General features: G+C 44.8%; 1 protein-coding gene across 1 annotated transcript in view; it reads left to right on the top strand.

Annotated features, from left to right (window-relative positions):
- CAMKK2 (calcium/calmodulin dependent protein kinase kinase 2) overlaps positions 1–20,429 on the top strand; it is a 490,619-nt gene that overhangs the window by 425,063 nt on the left and 45,127 nt on the right. Inside the window, exons 15-16 of the mRNA XM_053701737.1 lie at positions 15,501–15,601; positions 17,317–17,358. Of these exons, the coding sequence (XP_053557712.1) occupies positions 15,501–15,601; positions 17,317–17,358 (143 nt within the window). The remainder of the gene's footprint in view (positions 1–15,500; positions 15,602–17,316; positions 17,359–20,429) is intronic.

Raw genomic sequence — 20,429 nt, 5'->3', positions numbered from 1 at the left:
GAAGCGCTCAACCTGGAAACGAACAATAGCATAATAGCTTGTTCTGTGGCTAGTTACCACCCAAGAAGCAGCCTCTTTTTGCTCAACATGTGCCTTTCACAGAGAAAAACTTTCCTGAAGCATATCAGTCTGATCCTGACTTCACAGTGCAGTCCAGCCCCGAAATACCAGGCAATTCTTCTCTGAACGAGAGAAACAGCAAAACCCCAGACATACGTTTCGGCCTATTGTGGGCCTCGTCAGTGAGGTGCAGCCATATCCCTCTAGGCACACTGAGCAACGGGTCCACGTCTGGATTCCCGCATCACACTTAGGGAGACTTCCCAAAATGTAATAATTTGCATAAATAAAAAGAGAGAAGCGCTCAACCTGGAAACGAACAATAGCATAATAGCTTGTTCTATGGCTAGTTACCACCCAAGAAGCAGCCTCTTTTTGCTCAACATGTGCCTTTCACAGAGAAAAACTTTCCTGAAGCATATCAGTCTGATCCTGACTTCACAGTGCAGTCCAGCCCCGAAATACCAGGCAATTCTTCTCTGAACGAGAGAAACAGCAAAACCCCAGACGTACGTTTCGGCCTATTGTGGGCCTCGTCAGTGAGGTGCAGCCATATCCCTCTAGGCACACTGAGCAACGGGTCCACGTCTGGATTCCCGCATCACACTTAGGGAGACTTCCCAAAATGTCATAATTTGCATAAATAAAAAGAGAGAAGCGCTCAACCTGGAAACGAACAATAGCATAATAGCTTGTTCTATGGCTAGTTACCACCCAAGAAGCAGCCTCTTTTTGCTCAACATGTGCCTTTCACAGAGAAAAATTTTCCTGAAGCATATCAGTCTGATCCTGACTTCACAGTGCAGTCCAGCCCCGAAATACCAGGCAATTCTTCTCTGAACGAGAGAAACAGCAAAACCCCAGACGTACGTTTCGGCCTATTGTGGGCCTCGTCAGTGAGGTGCAGCCATATCCCTCTAGGCACACTGAGCAACGGGTCCACGTCTGGATTCCCGCATCACACTTAGGGAGACTTCCCAAAATGTCATAATTTGCATAAATAAAAAGAGAGAAGCGCTCAACCTGGAAACGAACAATAGCATAATAGCTTGTTCTATGGCTAGTTACCACCCAAGAAGCAGCCTCTTTTTGCTCAACATGTGCCTTTCACAGAGAAAAACTTTCCTGAAGCATATCAGTCTGATCCTGACTTCACAGTGCAGTCCAGCCCCGAAATACCAGGCAATTCTTCTCTGAACGAGAGAAACAGCAAAACCCCAGACGTACGTTTCGGCCTATTGTGGGCCTCGTCAGTGAGGTGCAGCCATATCCCTCTAGGCACACTGAGCAACGGGTCCACGTCTGGATTCCCGCATCACACTTAGGGAGACTTCCCAAAATGTCATAATTTGCATAAATAAAAAGAGAGAAGCGCTCAACCTGGAAACGAACAATAGCATAATAGCTTGTTCTATGGCTAGTTACCACCCAAGAAGCAGCCTCTTTTTGCTCAACATGTGCCTTTCACAGAGAAAAACTTTCCTGAAGCATATCAGTCTGATCCTGACTTCACAGTGCAGTCCAGCCCCGAAATACCAGGCAATTCTTCTCTGAACGAGAGAAACAGCAAAACCCCAGACGTACGTTTCGGCCTATTGTGGGCCTCGTCAGTGAGGTGCAGCCATATCCCTCTAGGCACACTGAGCAACGGGTCCACGTCTGGATTCCCGCATCACACTTAGGGAGACTTCCCAAAATGTCATAATTTGCATAAATAAAAAGAGAGAAGCGCTCAACCTGGAAACGAACAATAGCATAATAGCTTGTTCTATGGCTAGTTACCACCCAAGAAGCAGCCTCTTTTTGCTCAACATGTGCCTTTCACAGAGAAAAACGTTCCTGAAGCATATCAGTCTGATCCTGACTTCACAGTGCAGTCCAGCCCCGAAATACCAGGCAATTCTTCTCTGAACGAGAGAAACAGCAAAACCCCAGACGTACGTTTCGGCCTATTGTGGGCCTCGTCAGTGAGGTGCAGCCATATCCCTCTAGGCACACTGAGCAACGGGTCCACGTCTGGATTCCCGCATCACACTTAGGGAGACTTCCCAAAATGTCATAATTTGCATAAATAAAAAGAGAGAAGCGCTCAACCTGGAAACGAACAATAGCATAATAGCTTGTTCTATGGCTAGTTACCACCCAAGAAGCAGCCTCTTTTTGCTCAACATGTGCCTTTCACAGAGAAAAACTTTCCTGAAGCATATCAGTCTGATCCTGACTTCACAGTGCAGTCCAGCCCCGAAATACCAGGCAATTCTTCTCTGAACGAGAGAAACAGCAAAACCCCAGATGTACGTTTCGGCCTATTGTGGGCCTCGTCAGTGAGGTGCAGCCATATCCCTCTAGGCACACTGAGCAACGGGTCCATGTCTGAGCAAAAAGAGGCTGCTTCTTGGGTGGTAACTAGCCATAGAGCAAGCTATTATGCTATTGTTCGTTTCCAGGTTGAGCGCTTCTCTCTTTTTATTTATGCAAATTATGACATTTTGGGAAGTCTCCCTAAGTGTGATGCGGGAATCCAGACGTGGACCCGTTGCTCAGTGTGCCTAGAGGGATATGGCTGCACCTCACTGACGAGGCCCACAATAGGCCGAAACGTACGTCTGGGGTTTTGCTGTTTCTCTCGTTCAGAGAAGGATTGCCTGGTATTTCGGGGCTGGACTGTACTGTGAAGTCAGGATCAGACTGATATGCTTCAGGAAAGTTTTTCTCTGTGAAAGGCACACGCTGAGCAAAAAGAGGCTGCTTCTTGGGTGGTAACTAGCCATAGAGCAAGCTATTATGCTATTGTTCGTTTCCAGGTTGAGCGCTTCTCTCTTTTTATTTATGCAAATTATGACATTTTGGGAAGTCTCCCTAAGTGTGATGCGGGAATCCAGACGTGGACCCGTTGCTCAGTGTGCCTAGAGGAATATGGCTGCACCTCACTGACGAGGCCCACAATAGGCCGAAACGTACGTCTGGGGTTTTGCTGTTTCTCTCGTTCAGAGAAGGATTGCCTGGTATTTCGGGGCTGGACTGTACTGTGAAGTCAGGATCAGACTGATATGCTTCAGGAAAGTTTTTCTCTGTGAAAGGCACACGCTGAGCAAAAAGAGGCTGCTTCTTGGGTGGTAACTAGCCATAGAGCAAGCTATTATGCTATTGTTCGTTTCCAGGTTGAGCGCTTCTCTCTTTTTATTTATGCAAATTATGACATTTTGGGAAGTCTCCCTAAGTGTGATGCGGGAATCCAGACGTGGACCCGTTGCTCAGTGTGCCTAGAGGGATATGGCTGCACCTCACTGACGAGGCCCACAATAGGCCGAAACGTACGTCTGGGGTTTTGCTGTTTCTCTCGTTCAGAGAAGGATTGCCTGGTATTTCGGGGCTGGACTGTACTGTGAAGTCAGGATCAGACTGATATGCTTCAGGAAAGTTTTTCTCTGTGAAAGGCACACGCTGAGCAAAAAGAGGCTGCTTCTTGGGTGGTAACTATGAAATCTCATGAGAGATAAGTCAAATCTCATGAGATCACAGTAAGAGTTCATGACCTCAGCACTGCTGATGCTGATTGGCTGCTGTTCATTTCTTCATTTTTTTTTATTTTTACCTGCAGCTGGGAGCAGCTGAGTATAACTTTTTACACAGAACTTATTCTGCTGAGCTGAGGAGATTGTGAGGTAAAATATCTTCCTTTTTACATAGAGATGCTCAGGTGATATTTTCCTGTCAGCTTTTTATAGTTATAATGCATCAGTTTCAAGGGATTTAGCATATGAGTATTATGTCCCTTTAAGCCCACCCCCACCTGTGATCACTGAGTAACCCTTGTGCTTCTCATTATAACTTTCTGTTTAACGTTTTAACGTGATAAAAATATATCTATACATTTAGATAGATAAAAAGAGAGAAGCGCTCAACCTGGAAACGAACAATAGAATAATAGCTTGTTCTATGGCTAGTTACCACCCAAGAAGCAGCCTCTTTTTGCTCAACATGTGCCTTTCACAGAGAAAAACTTTCCTGAAGCATATCAGTCTGATCCTGACTTCACAGTGCAGTCCAGCCCCGAAATACCAGGCAATTCTTCTCTGAACGAGAGAAACAGCAAAACCCCAGACGTACGTTTCGGCCTATTGTGGGCCTCGTCAGTGAGGTGCAGCCATATCCCTCTAGGCACACTGAGCAACGGGTCCACGTCTGGATTCCCGCATCACACTTAGGGAGACTTCCCAAAATGTCATAATTTGCATAAATAAAAAGAGAGAAGCGCAAAACCTGGAAACGAACAATAGCATAATAGCTTGTTCTATGGCTAGTTACCACCCAAGAAGCAGCCTCTTTTTGCTCAACATGTGCCTTTCACAGAGAAAAACTTTCCTGAAGCATATCAGTCTGATCCTGACTTCACAGTGCAGTCCAGCCCCGAAATACCAGGCAATTCTTCTCTGAACGAGAGAAACAGCAAAACCCCAGACGTACGTTTCGGCCTATTGTGGGCCTCGTCAGTGAGGTGCAGCCATATCCCTCTAGGCACACTGAGCAACGGGTCCACGTCTGGATTCCCGCATCACACTTAGGGAGACTTCCCAAAATGTCATAATTTGCATAAATAAAAAGAGAGAAGCGCTCAACCTGGAAACGAACAATAGCATAATAGCTTGTTCTATGGCTAGTTACCACCCAAGAAGCAGCCTCTTTTTGCTCAACATGTGCCTTTCACAGAGAAAAACTTTCCTGAAGCATATCAGTCTGATCCTGACTTCACAGTGCAGTCCAGCCCCGAAATACCAGGCAATTCTTCTCTGAACGAGAGAAACAGCAAAACCCCAGACGTACGTTTCGGCCTATTGTGGGCCTCGTCAGTGAGGTGCAGCCATATCCCTCTAGGCACACTGAGCAACGGGTCCACGTCTGGATTCCCGCATCACACTTAGGGAGACTTCCCAAAATGTCATAATTTGCATAAATAAAAAGAGAGAAGCGCTCAACCTGGAAACGAACAATAGCATAATAGCTTGTTCTATGGCTAGTTACCACCCAAGAAGCAGCCTCTTTTTGCTCAACATGTGCCTTTCACAGAGAAAAACTTTCCTGAAGCATATCAGTCTGATCCTGACTTCACAGTGCAGTCCAGCCCCGAAATACCAGGCAAGTCTTCTCTGAACGAGAGAAACAGCAAAACCCCAGACGTACGTTTCGGCCTATTGTGGGCCTCGTCAGTGAGGTGCAGCCATATCCCTCTAGGCACACTGAGCACCGGGCCCACGTCTGGATTCCCGCATCACACTTAGGGAGACTTCCCAAAATGTCATAATTTGCATAAATAAAAAGAGAGAAGCGCTCAACCTGGAAACGAACAATAGCATAATAGCTTGTTCTATGGCTAGTTACCACCCAAGAAGCAGCCTCTTTTTGCTCAACATGTGCCTTTCACAGAGAAAAACTTTCCTGAAGCATATCAGTCTGATCCTGACTTCACAGTGCAGTCCAGCCCCGAAATACCAGGCAATTCTTCTCTGAACGAGAGAAACAGCAAAACCCCAGACGTACGTTTCGGCCTATTGTGGGCCTCGTCAGTGAGGTGCAGCCATATCCCTCTAGGCACACTGAGCAACGGGTCCACGTCTGGATTCCCGCATCACACTTAGGGAGACTTCCCAAAATGTCATAATTTGCATAAATAAAAAGAGAGAAGCGCTCAACCTGGAAACGAACAATAGCATAATAGCTTGTTCTATGGCTAGTTACCACCCAAGAAGCAGCCTCTTTTTGCTCAACATGTGCCTTTCACAGAGAAAAACTTTCCTGAAGCATATCAGTCTGATCCTGACTTCACAGTGCAGTCCAGCCCCGAAATACCAGGCAATTCTTCTCTGAACGAGAGAAACAGCAAAACCCCAGACGTACGTTTCGGCCTATTGTGGGCCTCGTCAGTGAGGTGCAGCCATATCCCTCTAGGCACACTGAGCAACGGGTCCACGTCTGGATTCCCGCATCACACTTAGGGAGACTTCCCAAAATGTCATAATTTGCATAAATAAAAAGAGAGAAGCGCTCAACCTGGAAACGAACAATAGCATAATAGCTTGTTCTGTGGCTAGTTACCACCCAAGAAGCAGCCTCTTTTTGCTCAACATGTGCCTTTCACAGAGAAAAACTTTCCTGAAGCATATCAGTCTGATCCTGACTTCACAGTGCAGTCCAGCCCCGAAATACCAGGCAATTCTTCTCTGAACGAGAGAAACAGCAAAACCCCAGACGTACGTTTCGGCCTATTGTGGGCCTCGTCAGTGAGGTGCAGCCATATCCCTCTAGGCACACTGAGCAACGGGTCCACGTCTGGATTCCCGCATCACACTTAGGGAGACTTCCCAATATGTCATAATTTGCATAAATAAAAAGAGAGAAGCGCTCAACCTGGAAACGAACAATAGCATAATAGCTTGTTCTATGGCTAGTTACCACCCAAGAAGCAGCCTCTTTTTGCTCAACATGTGCCTTTCACAGAGAAAAATTTTCCTGAAGCATATCAGTCTGATCCTGACTTCACAGTGCAGTCCAGCCCCGAAATACCAGGCAATTCTTCTCTGAACGAGAGAAACAGCAAAACCCCAGACGTACGTTTCGGCCTATTGTGGGCCTCGTCAGTGAGGTGCAGCCATATCCCTCTAGGCACACTGAGCAACGGGTCCACGTCTGGATTCCCGCATCACACTTAGGGAGACTTCCCAAAATGTCATAATTTGCATAAATAAAAAGAGAGAAGCGCTCAACCTGGAAACGAACAATAGCATAATAGCTTGTTCTATGGCTAGTTACCACCCAAGAAGCAGCCTCTTTTTGCTCAACATGTGCCTTTCACAGAGAAAAACTTTCCTGAAGCATATCAGTCTGATCCTGACTTCACAGTGCAGTCCAGCCCCGAAATACCAGGCAATTCTTCTCTGAACGAGAGAAACAGCAAAACCCCAGACGTACGTTTCGGCCTATTGTGGGCCTCGTCAGTGAGGTGCAGCCATATCCCTCTAGGCACACTGAGCAACGGGTCCACGTCTGGATTCCCGCATCACACTTAGGGAGACTTCCCAAAATGTCATAATTTGCATAAATAAAAAGAGAGAAGCGCTCAACCTGAAAACGAACAATAGCATAATAGCTTGTTCTATGGCTAGTTACCACCCAAGAAGCAGCCTCTTTTTGCTCAACATGTGCCTTTCACAGAGAAAAACTTTCCTGAAGCATATCAGTCTGATCCTGACTTCACAGTGCAGTCCAGCCCCGAAATACCAGGCAATTCTTCTCTGAACGAGAGAAACAGCAAAACCCCAGACGTACGTTTCGGCCTATTGTGGGCCTCGTCAGTGAGGTGCAGCCATATCCCTCTAGGCACACTGAGCAACGGGTCCACGTCTGGATTCCCGCATCACACTTAGGGAGACTTCCCAAAATGTCATAATTTGCATAAATAAAAAGAGAGAAGCGCTCAACCTGGAAACGAACAATAGCATAATAGCTTGTTCTATGGCTAGTTACCACCCAAGAAGCAGCCTCTTTTTGCTCAACATGTGCCTTTCACAGAGAAAAACGTTCCTGAAGCATATCAGTCTGATCCTGACTTCACAGTGCAGTCCAGCCCCGAAATACCAGGCAATTCTTCTCTGAACGAGAGAAACAGCAAAACCCCAGACGTACGTTTCGGCCTATTGTGGGCCTCGTCAGTGAGGTGCAGCCATATCCCTCTAGGCACACTGAGCAACGGGTCCACGTCTGGATTCCCGCATCACACTTAGGGAGACTTCCCAAAATGTCATAATTTGCATAAATAAAAAGAGAGAAGCGCTCAACCTGGAAACGAACAATAGCATAATAGCTTGTTCTATGGCTAGTTACCACCCAAGAAGCAGCCTCTTTTTGCTCAACATGTGCCTTTCACAGAGAAAAACTTTCCTGAAGCATATCAGTCTGATCCTGACTTCACAGTGCAGTCCAGCCCCGAAATACCAGGCAATTCTTCTCTGAACGAGAGAAACAGCAAAACCCCAGATGTACGTTTCGGCCTATTGTGGGCCTCGTCAGTGAGGTGCAGCCATATCCCTCTAGGCACACTGAGCAACGGGTCCACGTCTGAGCAAAAAGAGGCTGCTTCTTGGGTGGTAACTAGCCATAGAGCAAGCTATTATGCTATTGTTCGTTTCCAGGTTGAGCGCTTCTCTCTTTTTATTTATGCATATTATGACATTTTGGGAAGTCTCCCTAAGTGTGATGCGGGAATCCAGACGTGGACCCGTTGCTCAGTGTGCCTAGAGGGATATGGCTGCACCTCACTGACGAGGCCCACAATAGGCCGAAACGTACGTCTGGGGTTTTGCTGTTTCTCTCGTTCAGAGAAGGATTGCCTGGTATTTCGGGGCTGGACTGTACTGTGAAGTCAGGATCAGACTGATATGCTTCAGGAAAGTTTTTCTCTGTGAAAGGCACACGCTGAGCAAAAAGAGGCTGCTTCTTGGGTGGTAACTAGCCATAGAGCAAGCTATTATGCTATTGTTCGTTTCCAGGTTGAGCGCTTCTCTCTTTTTATTTATGCAAATTATGACATTTTGGGAAGTCTCCCTAAGTGTGATGCGGGAATCCAGACGTGGACCCGTTGCTCAGTGTGCCTAGAGGGATATGGCTGCACCTCACTGACGAGGCCCACAATAGGCCGAAACGTACGTCTGGGGTTTTGCTGTTTCTCTCGTTCAGAGAAGGATTGCCTGGTATTTCGGGGCTGGACTGTACTGTGAAGTCAGGATCAGACTGATATGCTTCAGGAAAGTTTTTCTCTGTGAAAGGCACACGCTGAGCAAAAAGAGGCTGCTTCTTGGGTGGTAACTAGCCATAGAGCAAGCTATTATGCTATTGTTCGTTTCCAGGTTGAGCGCTTCTCTCTTTTTATTTATGCAAATTATGACATTTTGGGAAGTCTCCCTAAGTGTGATGCGGGAATCCAGACGTGGACCCGTTGCTCAGTGTGCCTAGAGGGATATGGCTGCACCTCACTGACGAGGCCCACAATAGGCCGAAACGTACGTCTGGGGTTTTGCTGTTTCTCTCGTTCAGAGAAGGATTGCCTGGTATTTCGGGGCTGGACTGTACTGTGAAGTCAGGATCAGACTGATATGCTTCAGGAAAGTTTTTCTCTGTGAAAGGCACACGCTGAGCAAAAAGAGGCTGCTTCTTGGGTGGTAACTAGCCATAGAGCAAGCTATTATGCTATTGTTCGTTTCCAGGTTGAGCGCTTCTCTCTTTTTATTTATGCAAATTATGACATTTTGGGAAGTCTCCCTAAGTGTGATGCGGGAATCCAGACGTGGACCCGTTGCTCAGTGTGCCTAGAGGGATATGGCTGCACCTCACTGACGAGGCCCACAATAGGCCGAAACGTACGTCTGGGGTTTTGCTGTTTCTCTCGTTCAGAGAAGGATTGCCTGGTATTTCGGGGCTGGACTGTACTGTGAAGTCAGGATCAGACTGATATGCTTCAGGAAAGTTTTTCTCTGTGAAAGGCACACGCTGAGCAAAAAGAGGCTGCTTCTTGGGTGGTAACTAGCCATAGAGCAAGCTATTATGCTATTGTTCGTTTCCAGGTTGAGCGCTTCTCTCTTTTTATTTATGCAAATTATGACATTTTGGGAAGTCTCCCTATGTGTGATGCGGGAATCCAGACGTGGACCCGTTGCTCAGTGTGCCTAGAGGGATATGGCTGCACCTCACTGACGAGGCCCACAATAGGCCGAAACGTACGTCTGGGGTTTTGCTGTTTCTCTCGTTCAGAGAAGAATTGCCTGGTATTTCGGGGCTGGACTGTACTGTGAAGTCAGGATCAGACTGATATGCTTCAGGAAAGTTTTTCTCTGTGAAAGGCACACGCTGAGCAAAAAGAGGCTGCTTCTTGGGTGGTAACTAGCCATAGAACAAGCTATTATGCTATTGTTCGTTTCCAGGTTGAGCGCTTCTCTCTTTTTATTTATGCAAATTATGACATTTTGGGAAGTCTCCCTAAGTGTGATGCGGGAATCCAGACGTGGACCCGTTGCTCAGTGTGCCTAGAGGGATATGGCTGCACCTCACTGACGAGGCCCACAATAGGCCGAAACGTACGTCTGGGGTTTTGCTGTTTCTCTCGTTCAGAGAAGGATTGCCTGGTATTTCGGGGCTGGACTGTACTGTGAAGTCAGGATCAGACTGATATGCTTCAGGAAAGTTTTTCTCTGTGAAAGGCACACGCTGAGCAAAAAGAGGCTGCTTCTTGGGTGGTAACTAGCCATAGAGCAAGCTATTATGCTATTGTTCGTTTCCAGGTTGAGCGCTTCTCTCTTTTTATTTATGCAAATTATGACATTTTGGGAAGTCTCCCTAAGTGTGATGCGGGAATCCAGACGTGGACCCGTTGCTCAGTGTGCCTAGAGGGATATGGCTGCACCTCACTGACGAGGCCCACAATAGGCCGAAACGTACGTCTGGGGTTTTGCTGTTTCTCTCGTTCAGAGAAGGATTGCCTGGTATTTCGGGGCTGGACTGTACTGTGAAGTCAGGATCAGACTGATATGCTTCAGGAATGTTTTTCTCTGTGAAAGGCACACGCTGAGCAAAAAGAGGCTGCTTCTTGGGTGGTAACTAGCCATAGAGCAAGCTATTATGCTATTGTTCGTTTCCAGGTTGAGCGCTTCTCTCTTTTTATTTATGCAAATTATGACATTTTGGGAAGTCTCCCTAAGTGTGATGCGGGAATCCAGACGTGGACCCGTTGCTCAGTGTGCCTAGAGGGATATGGCTGCACCTCACTGACGAGGCCCACAATAGGCCGAAACGTACGTCTGGGGTTTTGCTGTTTCTCTCGTTCAGAGAAGGATTGCCTGGTATTTCGGGGCTGGACTGTACTGTGAAGTCAGGATCAGACTGATATGCTTCAGGAAAGTTTTTCTCTGTGAAAGGCACACGCTGAGCAAAAAGAGGCTGCTTCTTGGGTGGTAACTAGCCATAGAGCAAGCTATTATGCTATTGTTCGTTTCCAGGTTGAGCGCTTCTCTCTTTTTATTTATGCAAATTATGACATTTTGGGAAGTCTCCCTAAGTGTGATGCGGGAATCCAGACGTGGACCCGTTGCTCAGTGTGCCTAGAGGGATATGGCTGCACCTCACTGACGAGGCCCACAATAGGCCGAAACGTACGTCTGGGGTTTTGCTGTTTCTCTCGTTCAGAGAAGGATTGCCTGGTATTTCGGGGCTGGACTGTACTGTGAAGTCAGGATCAGACTGATATGCTTCAGGAAAGTTTTTCTCTGTGAAAGGCACACGCTGAGCAAAAAGAGGCTGCTTCTTGGGTGGTAACTAGCCATAGAGCAAGCTATTATGCTATTGTTCGTTTCCAGGTTGAGCGCTTCTCTCTTTTTATTTATGCAAATTATGACATTTTGGGAAGTCTCCCTAAGTGTGATGCGGGAATCCAGACGTGGACCCGTTGCTCAGTGTGCCTAGAGGGATATGGCTGCACCTCACTGACGAGGCCCACAATAGGCCGAAACGTACGTCTGGGGTTTTGCTGTTTCTCTCGTTCAGAGAAGGATTGCCTGGTATTTCGGGGCTGGACTGTACTGTGAAGTCAGGATCAGACTGATATGCTTCAGGAAAGTTTTTCTCTGTGAAAGGCACACGCTGAGCAAAAAGAGGCTGCTTCTTGGGTGGTAACTAGCCATAGAGCAAGCTATTATGCTATTGTTCGTTTCCAGGTTGAGCGCTTCTCTCTTTTTATTTATGCAAATTATGACATTTTGGGAAGTCTCCCTAAGTGTGATGCGGGAATCCAGACGTGGACCCGTTGCTCAGTGTGCCTAGAGGGATATGGCTGCACCTCACTGACGAGGCCCACAATAGGCCGAAACGTACGTCTGGGGTTTTGCTGTTTCTCTCGTTCAGAGAAGGATTGCCTGGTATTTCGGGGCTGGACTGTACTGTGAAGTCAGGATCAGACTGATATGCTTCAGGAAAGGCCCACAATAGGCCGAAACGTACGTCTGGGGTTTTGCTGATTCTCTCGTTCAGAGAAGGATTGCCTGGTATTTCGGGGCTGGACTGTACTGTGAAGTCAGGATCAGACTGATATGCTTCAGGAAAGTTTTTCTCTGTGAAAGGCACACGCTGAGCAAAAAGAGGCTGCTTCTTGGGTGGTAACTAGCCATAGAGCAAGCTATTATGCTATTGTTCGTTTCCAGGTTGAGCGCTTCTCTCTTTTTATTTATGCAAATTATGACATTTTGGGAAGTCTCCCTAAGTGTGATGCGGGAATCCAGACGTGGACCCGTTGCTCAGTGTGCCTAGAGGGATATGGCTGCACCTCACTGACGAGGCCCACAATAGGCCGAAACGTACGTCTGATATGCTTCAGGAATGTTTTTCTCTGTGAAAGGCACACGCTGAGCAAAAAGAGGCTGCTTCTTGGGTGGTAACTAGCCATAGAGCAAGCTATTATGCTATTGTTCGTTTCCAGGTTGAGCGCTTCTCTCTTTTTATTTATGCAAATTATGACATTTTGGGAAGTCTCCCTAAGTGTGATGCGGGAATCCAGACGTGGACCCGTTGCTCAGTGTGCCTAGAGGGATATGGCTGCACCTCACTGACGAGGCCCACAATAGGCCGAAACGTACGTCTGGGGTTTTGCTGTTTCTCTCGTTCAGAGAAGGATTGCCTGGTATTTCGGGGCTGGACTGTACTGTGAAGTCAGGATCAGACTGATATGCTTCAGGAAAGTTTTTCTCTGTGAAAGGCACACGCTGAGCAAAAAGAGGCTGCTTCTTGGGTGGTAACTAGCCATAGAGCAAGCTATTATGCTATTGTTCGTTTCCAGGTTGAGCGCTTCTCTCTTTTTATTTATGCAAATTATGACATTTTGGGAAGTCTCCCTAAGTGTGATGCGGGAATCCAGACATGGACCCGTTGCTCAGTGTGCCTAGAGGGATATGGCTGCACCTCACTGACGAGGCCCACAATAGGCCGAAACGTACGTCTGGGGTTTTGCTGATTCTCTCGTTCAGAGAAGGATTGCCTGGTATTTCGGGGCTGGACTGTACTGTGAAGTCAGGATCAGACTGATATGCTTCAGGAAAGTTTTTCTCTGTGAAAGGCACACGCTGAGCAAAAAGAGGCTGCTTCTTGGGTGGTAACTAGCCATAGAGCAAGCTATTATGCTATTGTTCGTTTCCAGGTTGAGCGCTTCTCTCTTTTTATTTATGCAAATTATGACATTTTGGGAAGTCTCCCTAAGTGTGATGCGGGAATCCAGACGTGGACCCGTTGCTCAGTGTGCCTAGAGGGATATGGCTGCACCTCACTGACGAGGCCCACAATAGGCCGAAACGTACGTCTGGGGTTTTGCTGTTTCTCTCGTTCAGAGAAGGATTGCCTGGTATTTCGGGGCTGGACTGTACTGTGAAGTCAGGATCAGACTGATATGCTTCAGGAAAGTTTTTCTCTGTGAAAGGCACACGCTGAGCAAAAAGAGGCTGCTTCTTGGGTGGTAACTAGCCATAGAGCAAGCTATTATGCTATTGTTCGTTTCCAGGTTGAGCGCTTCTCTCTTTTTATTTATGCAAATTATGACATTTTGGGAAGTCTCCCTAAGTGTGATGCGGGAATCCAGACGTGGACCCGTTGCTCAGTGTGCCTAGAGGGATATGGCTGCACCTCACTGACGAGGCCCACAATAGGCCGAAACGTACGTCTGGGGTTTTGCTGATTCTCTCGTTCAGAGAAGGATTGCCTGGTATTTCGGGGCTGGACTGTACTGTGAAGTCAGGATCAGACTGATATGCTTCAGGAAAGTTTTTCTCTGTGAAAGGCACACGCTGAGCAAAAAGAGGCTGCTTCTTGGGTGGTAACTAGCCATAGAGCAAGCTATTATGCTATTGTTCGTTTCCAGGTTGAGCGCTTCTCTCTTTTTATTTATGCAAATTATGACATTTTGGGAAGTCTCCCTAAGTGTGATGCGGGAATCCAGACGTGGACCCGTTGCTCAGTGTGCCTAGAGGGATATGGCTGCACCTCACTGACGAGGCCCACAATAGGCCGAAACGTACGTCTGGGGTTTTGCTGTTTCTCTCGTTCAGAGAAGGATTGCCTGGTATTTCGGGGCTGGACTGTACTGTGAAGTCAGGATCAGACTGATATGCTTCAGGAAAGTTTTTCTCTGTGAAAGGCACACGCTGAGCAAAAAGAGGCTGCTTCTTGGGTGGTAACTAGCCATAGAGCAAGCTATTATGCTATTGTTCGTTTCCAGGTTGAGCGCTTCTCTCTTTTTATTTATGCAAATTATGACATTTTGGGAAGTCTCCCTAAGTGTGATGCGGGAATCCAGACGTGGACCCGTTGCTCAGTGTGCCTAGAGGAATATGGCTGCACCTCACTGACGAGGCCCACAATAGGCCGAAACGTACGTCTGGGGTTTTGCTGTTTCTCTCGTTCAGAGAAGGATTGCCTGGTATTTCGGGGCTGGACTGTACTGTGAAGTCAGGATCAGACTGATATGCTTCAGGAAAGTTTTTCTCTGTGAAAGGCACACGCTGAGCAAAAAGAGGCTGCTTCTTGGGTGGTAACTAGCCATAGAGCAAGCTATTATGCTATTGTTCGTTTCCAGGTTGAGCGCTTCTCTCTTTTTATTTATGCACATTTAGATAGATGTCTATCTGTTATACCCCAGTTATTACCTGTATTGTTTTATCCATGTTAATACGACGTGTGAGAGCTGTGACTGGTGGCAGAGCAAGCGTGTAGTAATGTCTGCTGTGATAAACTTAACTGGAAAAGAAAGACAACATTGCTGCTAGCAGTTCATAGAATTTTATTGATAAAATGTTTTTAGGTTTAAAAAGTCATCTAATTTGTCTATTTAACAAGGGGGCCGAATGGCCCCTGTTCCCCTTATTTCCTTCCCCTTGAGGCTCGTCGGAAACAGGAGTTAAGAAGCAACGGTCTTAAGACTGCTGCTCCTATACTCATACAGCGCCTCTGAGGCGGCATATAGCAGTCCGCCCGATCATGTACGATTAGGCTGATTGACACCCCCTGATAGTGGCCCATTGGTCGTGAATCTGCAGGGGAGGGTATTGCACCAGCAGTTCATCAGAACTGCTGGTGCAATGATAAATGCCGACAGCGGACAGATGGCGGACAGACAGCATTTATCGATGTGCGGTGGACATGGTTCGCTATAGCGGATCATGTCTGTCCGCACATATATAAATAGACCCCTAAACATTTTTTGATGTGGGATATTAAATTAAACACTTTTAGTATCTGTAGTAATTACACTCTAGAATTTCAGTAATCTGACCTAAATTTTGACAGCTTTTATTATTGATTTCTTGTGTCTGCTGCTATTTTACACTTTATATCAACATATTGGTTTTATTTCTGCCCAGATCTTGGTAAAAACAATGCTTCGTAAACGCTCTTTTGGGAATCCATTTGATGGAAGCAGGAAAGAAGAACGATCTTTGTCCTCCCCAGGAAATCTACTTGCGTAAGTCACTTTCTTTGTAGCTTTCACCAATGAACAAATCCTGTCTTTTATGCTTGTAGACTATGCAGAATTATGCCCATTACTCAGGTAATTACTTGTACGTTATTGCTATTACAAAGCATCGTATCGTTATGTTTTATTATTAGTTGTGTATTTGACTTAAAACTGCTTTCATAATAATATATATATTTATTGCTGAAACTTTGTTTGTTTAGCTCCAAAGAAATGCAGAGGGATCTACTCAATCCTCTTCCCCCCAATTTTGCAATTTTGATTATTAAAGGGTCAATTAAGTCAAAACTAAAATTTGTGATTCAGATAAAGTTTGCAGTTTTAAACAACTTTCTAGTTTACTTATTTTGTCTCATTTGCTCTGTTCTCTTGATATCCTTTGTTGAAAAGCATACCTAGGTAGATTCAGGAGCAGAAATGCACTTCTGGGAGTGAGTTGTTTTTTGGTAGCCTCACACATATGCCTATTGTCATTGGCTCACCCAATGGGGTTGATTTATCATGTGTCGAGCGAACATGAGTCGCTATAGGGAATCATGTCCGCTGGAGATTACTAAATGCGGACAACATACGCTGTCTGCGTATATATCCAGAAATGCGTGCGATACCGCCCCCTGCTCATTGGCAGCCAATCGGTCGCTAGCAGGGGCTGTCAATCATCCCGATAGTATCGGATCGGGATCAATTCAATCCGTCACCTTTTAGGTGGCTGAGAGGTTCTTAACTTCCATTTCAGGGCTCTGAATCAGCATCTGCTGCTTAATAAATGGAGCCCAATGTGTTCAGATAGTTTCCAGTAGTAAATTGCAGCTCCTTCAACAAAGGATAACAAGAGTAGTAAGAGTACAAGTAAATTGGAAAGTAGTTTAACATTGTATGTTGGATTTGGACCACAAAAGAAACATTTTGGGTTTCATGTCCCTTTACTAATGTTATGTAAATATTAGATGATATACTGAGAGTAGCTTAGTAAATGTTGTTGCTGATATTGTACCTAACAGCTTATTTGGAGACTTGAAGACCTGCTATGGTCTTTAAAGGGATATGAAACCCACATTTTTTCTTTCATGATACAGATAGAACATGCAATTTTAAGCAACTTTCTGGGTAGCGCTTGCTAAATGTAGTAAATTCGAAAGTTGCTTAAAATGGCATGTTCTATCTGAATCATGAAATCATCAAATTTGGGTTTAATATCCCTTTAAAAGGATACTGAACCCAATTTTTTTCTTTTGTGATTCAGATAGAGCAGCAATTTTAAGCAACTTTCTAATTTACTCCTATTATCAAATGTTCTTCATTCTCGTTCTATCTTTATTTGAAAAAGAAGGCATCTAAGCTAAGGAGCCAGACAATTTTTGGTTCAGACACTGGACAGCACTTGTTTATTGGTGGGTGAATTTATCCACCAATCAACAAGAACAACCCAGGTTGTTCACCAAAAATGGGCCGGCATCTAAACTTACATTCTGGCTTTTCAAATAAAGATACCAGGAGAATTTGATAATAGGAGTAAATTAGAAAGTTGCTTAAAATTGCATGATCTATCTGAATCATGAAATAAATAATTTGGGTTCAATGTCCCTTTAAGCTCTGGTCCCTAACAAGCTGATCCTCAGTATGAGAAATGTTTAGGTAGAGCATTTTATTTACACTGTAGTTTTTTTCCATTGCCTCTTATACCCGTCTCCCCTCATTTCTAGAAAGATCAAATCAGGAAATGTGACATGTAGTTACAGCCAAAGGTAACAAATCCAAAGCTTGCAGAATGATCTTGCTGCCTGCTGTAATGTATGTGCTTTATCTAACACACTTGCATGGCAGTTAATCCTATTGATGTCAAAGCATTAAGCTCTGTAGCTGAACTTGATAGCCGATATCTGAATGTGGTTTGTCATGCTGTGTGAAGTCCTTATGTCTCACTCTCACATCCAGAGTAATACCTACTAACTTAGCATATTCAAATACTATGCACACTTTTATTTACCTGATATTTTACAAAAAACAATCAATATTAACCTTGTATACACTGCATCATCTTGGAAAAACTAATAACTTCACTATTATGTCATTAAACAAAGTTTATTCAATGTTAAACTGTCATAGTCCTCTAAAGTGGACTTGGTTCAGTATTTTGGCTAAAATGTCAATAAATTACATTTCTTTCTAAGTTGGTGAGAGTCCGCATTTCCTTACTGTTCGGAATTCATCACCTGGCCACCATTAGGAGACAAAGACACCCCAAAGCAGAGCTTTAAGTATCCATCCTACTTCCCTTACTCACCCTGTATTTCTTTGCCTCGTCTAGGAGCAGGGAAAGATAGAGGTGCCTTATTATGTCCCACTCCAAAATCATGAAAGTGGAAATTACTAAATATTCTAAATGCAGTTAGGACATTAATATTTTCCTTGTAGGCTACTACAGATTCCATATGTCCTCAAGTTTGTTTGTTCTGTTTTTCAGGTAGATGTACAAGTCAGAAGGCCACTTCTGTCTGTGGTTTAAGAGTTCGATTTTAGGGTTTTCTTAGAGGCGGGTCAATCGCCATCTTGGTGAATGACAGCCTATTCAACTCGCTCTTTTTCTACATCTTGGGTTTTTAAGAATGAAGGGTCAGTAGACAACATTTGCTAGGTGGCAATTTGATCATCTTTACATATCAAATTTTATCATTTTGATGGGTTTTTCTTAGCAGAGGCAGCTTTTGGAAGGAAAGTTCTTTGGGCTGTGGTTCCTGGTAAATAGGTGCCTGCCTTTCTTTCTTTTTTTTCCCACCTGTTTCCTTTGTGGACCCCACAGCTTGTGTGTTAGTTCCCAACATCAAGGCATTGTGGACTCTCACCAACTTAAAACATAATTTAATCTTGTTGGTAGGAGTCCATGCACCCACCCAGTGGGTGGCAGTTTTAGTTTGCACCTCTTTACCATACTTTCTCTCTTACTTCTTTCTCCTGTTCTTGGCTATACGTAATACTGGGAGGGTAAGGGAAGGATACTTAAAGCTCTGCTTTGGGTTGTCTTTGACTCCTCCTGGTGGCCAGGTGATGAATTCCCAACAGAAAGGGATCATGGACTTGCACCAATAAGAAAGAAAGGAATTTATGAGCTACGAATAAATTATGTTTTTTTTTTTTTTAATGTGCTTATGATGACTTTTAGGGAAAGCTACTATATTAGTCTTAATGACATTTGGCTTGGAGAGTGGTACAAACTTGAATAAAAATGAGCTGTACATCTGGAGATACAAACCTTCAAAGTGATGTTGCTTACACAAGTGAAGTAGGAAAAAAAGAAAAATTTGTTTTGTTCATATGTAGATCTTGTTTTTAATATTAGTTTGTCAAAACTGTTTTATAATTACACTTCCATGATTTCTTTCAGTTTGGAAATTCTGTTGAATTTGAAAGATGCTTATGGGCTAATCTAAGTTATTCATGTTATATTCACATTTGAGATCTGAGATGCCTAGTTTTCTGTACAAGCCAGGCCAGGCCAGGCCAAATGATAGAGAGACTAACTGTGTTGTAAATGGTGCACTTGTATGCATGACACAATGGACCAGATTACGAGTGGAGCGAAAATGTTTGTACACAAGCTATAAGGGGTTTATCACGGGTGTTTGCACTTGTCGTGCCCGATCACATATGCGGCGTCGGGCACAAAAGCCATTGTTGCCAATTTTTTGCCGAATATAGCGAACACATATACGACACTGCATACAAGTGCGGCGCATATATTTTACCCGTCACCCACTGTTTTTACTCCCATAAACATAGAACCGGCGTCGCAAGTCGGTATCATATATTCAGCGCAGAATGGAGAAATTTTAGTGGGGACAGGAGTTTGCTTGGGAGACCAGTAGTAGTAGTCGAGGTGTAAAATGATGTGATGGGATACGAATCTTAGTTGTGTCTTGATTGAGGTAGTGGTAAATATTTTAGTTTTTTTTTATGGTGGAAGCGGCAGGAAGTTAGCTTAGGACTTAATGTGTGGAGCAAAATATAGTTTTGAGTCAAATATAACCCCAAGGCAGCAGGCCTGAAGGATAGAGGTGATGACAGTTAGTGAGATTTGGGGAAAGGGTAAAATGGAGGGGTTAAGCTTTAGAGATGTTCAGCCTTTAGGTAGTGAGAAGTCATCCAAGATGAGATACTCGATAGACATGAAAGATGATATGTCGGGTGCAGAAAGGTAGATATGGGTATCATCTACATACAGATTATATTGAAACCCACAGGAGTTGATTAAAGAGCCTAGAAATGTGTACAGGGGACTTGGAACTGAGCCTTGAGGTACCCCAATGAAGAAGGGTAGTGGATGAGCCAGAGAAAGATACACAGAAGAAAGGTAGAAAAAGGGCTACAGCAGAGCTGTGTCCCAAATACCCAATGATTGAAGGTTTTGGAGCAGCATTGGATGATTAACAGTATCAAAGTCCTACATATAAGTCTAAAAGAATTAGCATGGAGTAGAGACCTTCTTGCAATAAGCAGGTTGTTTGTCACCTTGGTAATGGCAGTTTCAGGGGCAAAAGCCAGATTGTAAATTATCCTCTTGAGAAGTTTAGAGACAAGAGGAAGACGAGAGATTTGCGGGAGTGGCAGTCGGATGCTGGATCAAGTGAGGGTTTCTTAGAAAAATGTGTAATTAGAGCATGTTTAAGGGGTATGAAAATATACATCTGCAGTAACAGGAGCAAACATGCTGAACTTTTTGGCAGGCTGACCTTGATTGTTTGCAGAGATTTGTTACAAACATTGTTTTTATTTTGGAAGGTAATTTCATGCTGAATGGAGTCAATTTTATTTTTGAAAT

Source organism: Bombina bombina, chromosome 2, assembly GCF_027579735.1.
Source record: "Bombina bombina isolate aBomBom1 chromosome 2, aBomBom1.pri, whole genome shotgun sequence".
Lineage (NCBI taxonomy): Eukaryota > Metazoa > Chordata > Amphibia > Anura > Bombinatoridae > Bombina > Bombina bombina.
The sequence above is the reverse complement of the archived record's forward strand: the minus strand, read 5'-3'. Positions and strand labels throughout refer to the sequence as shown.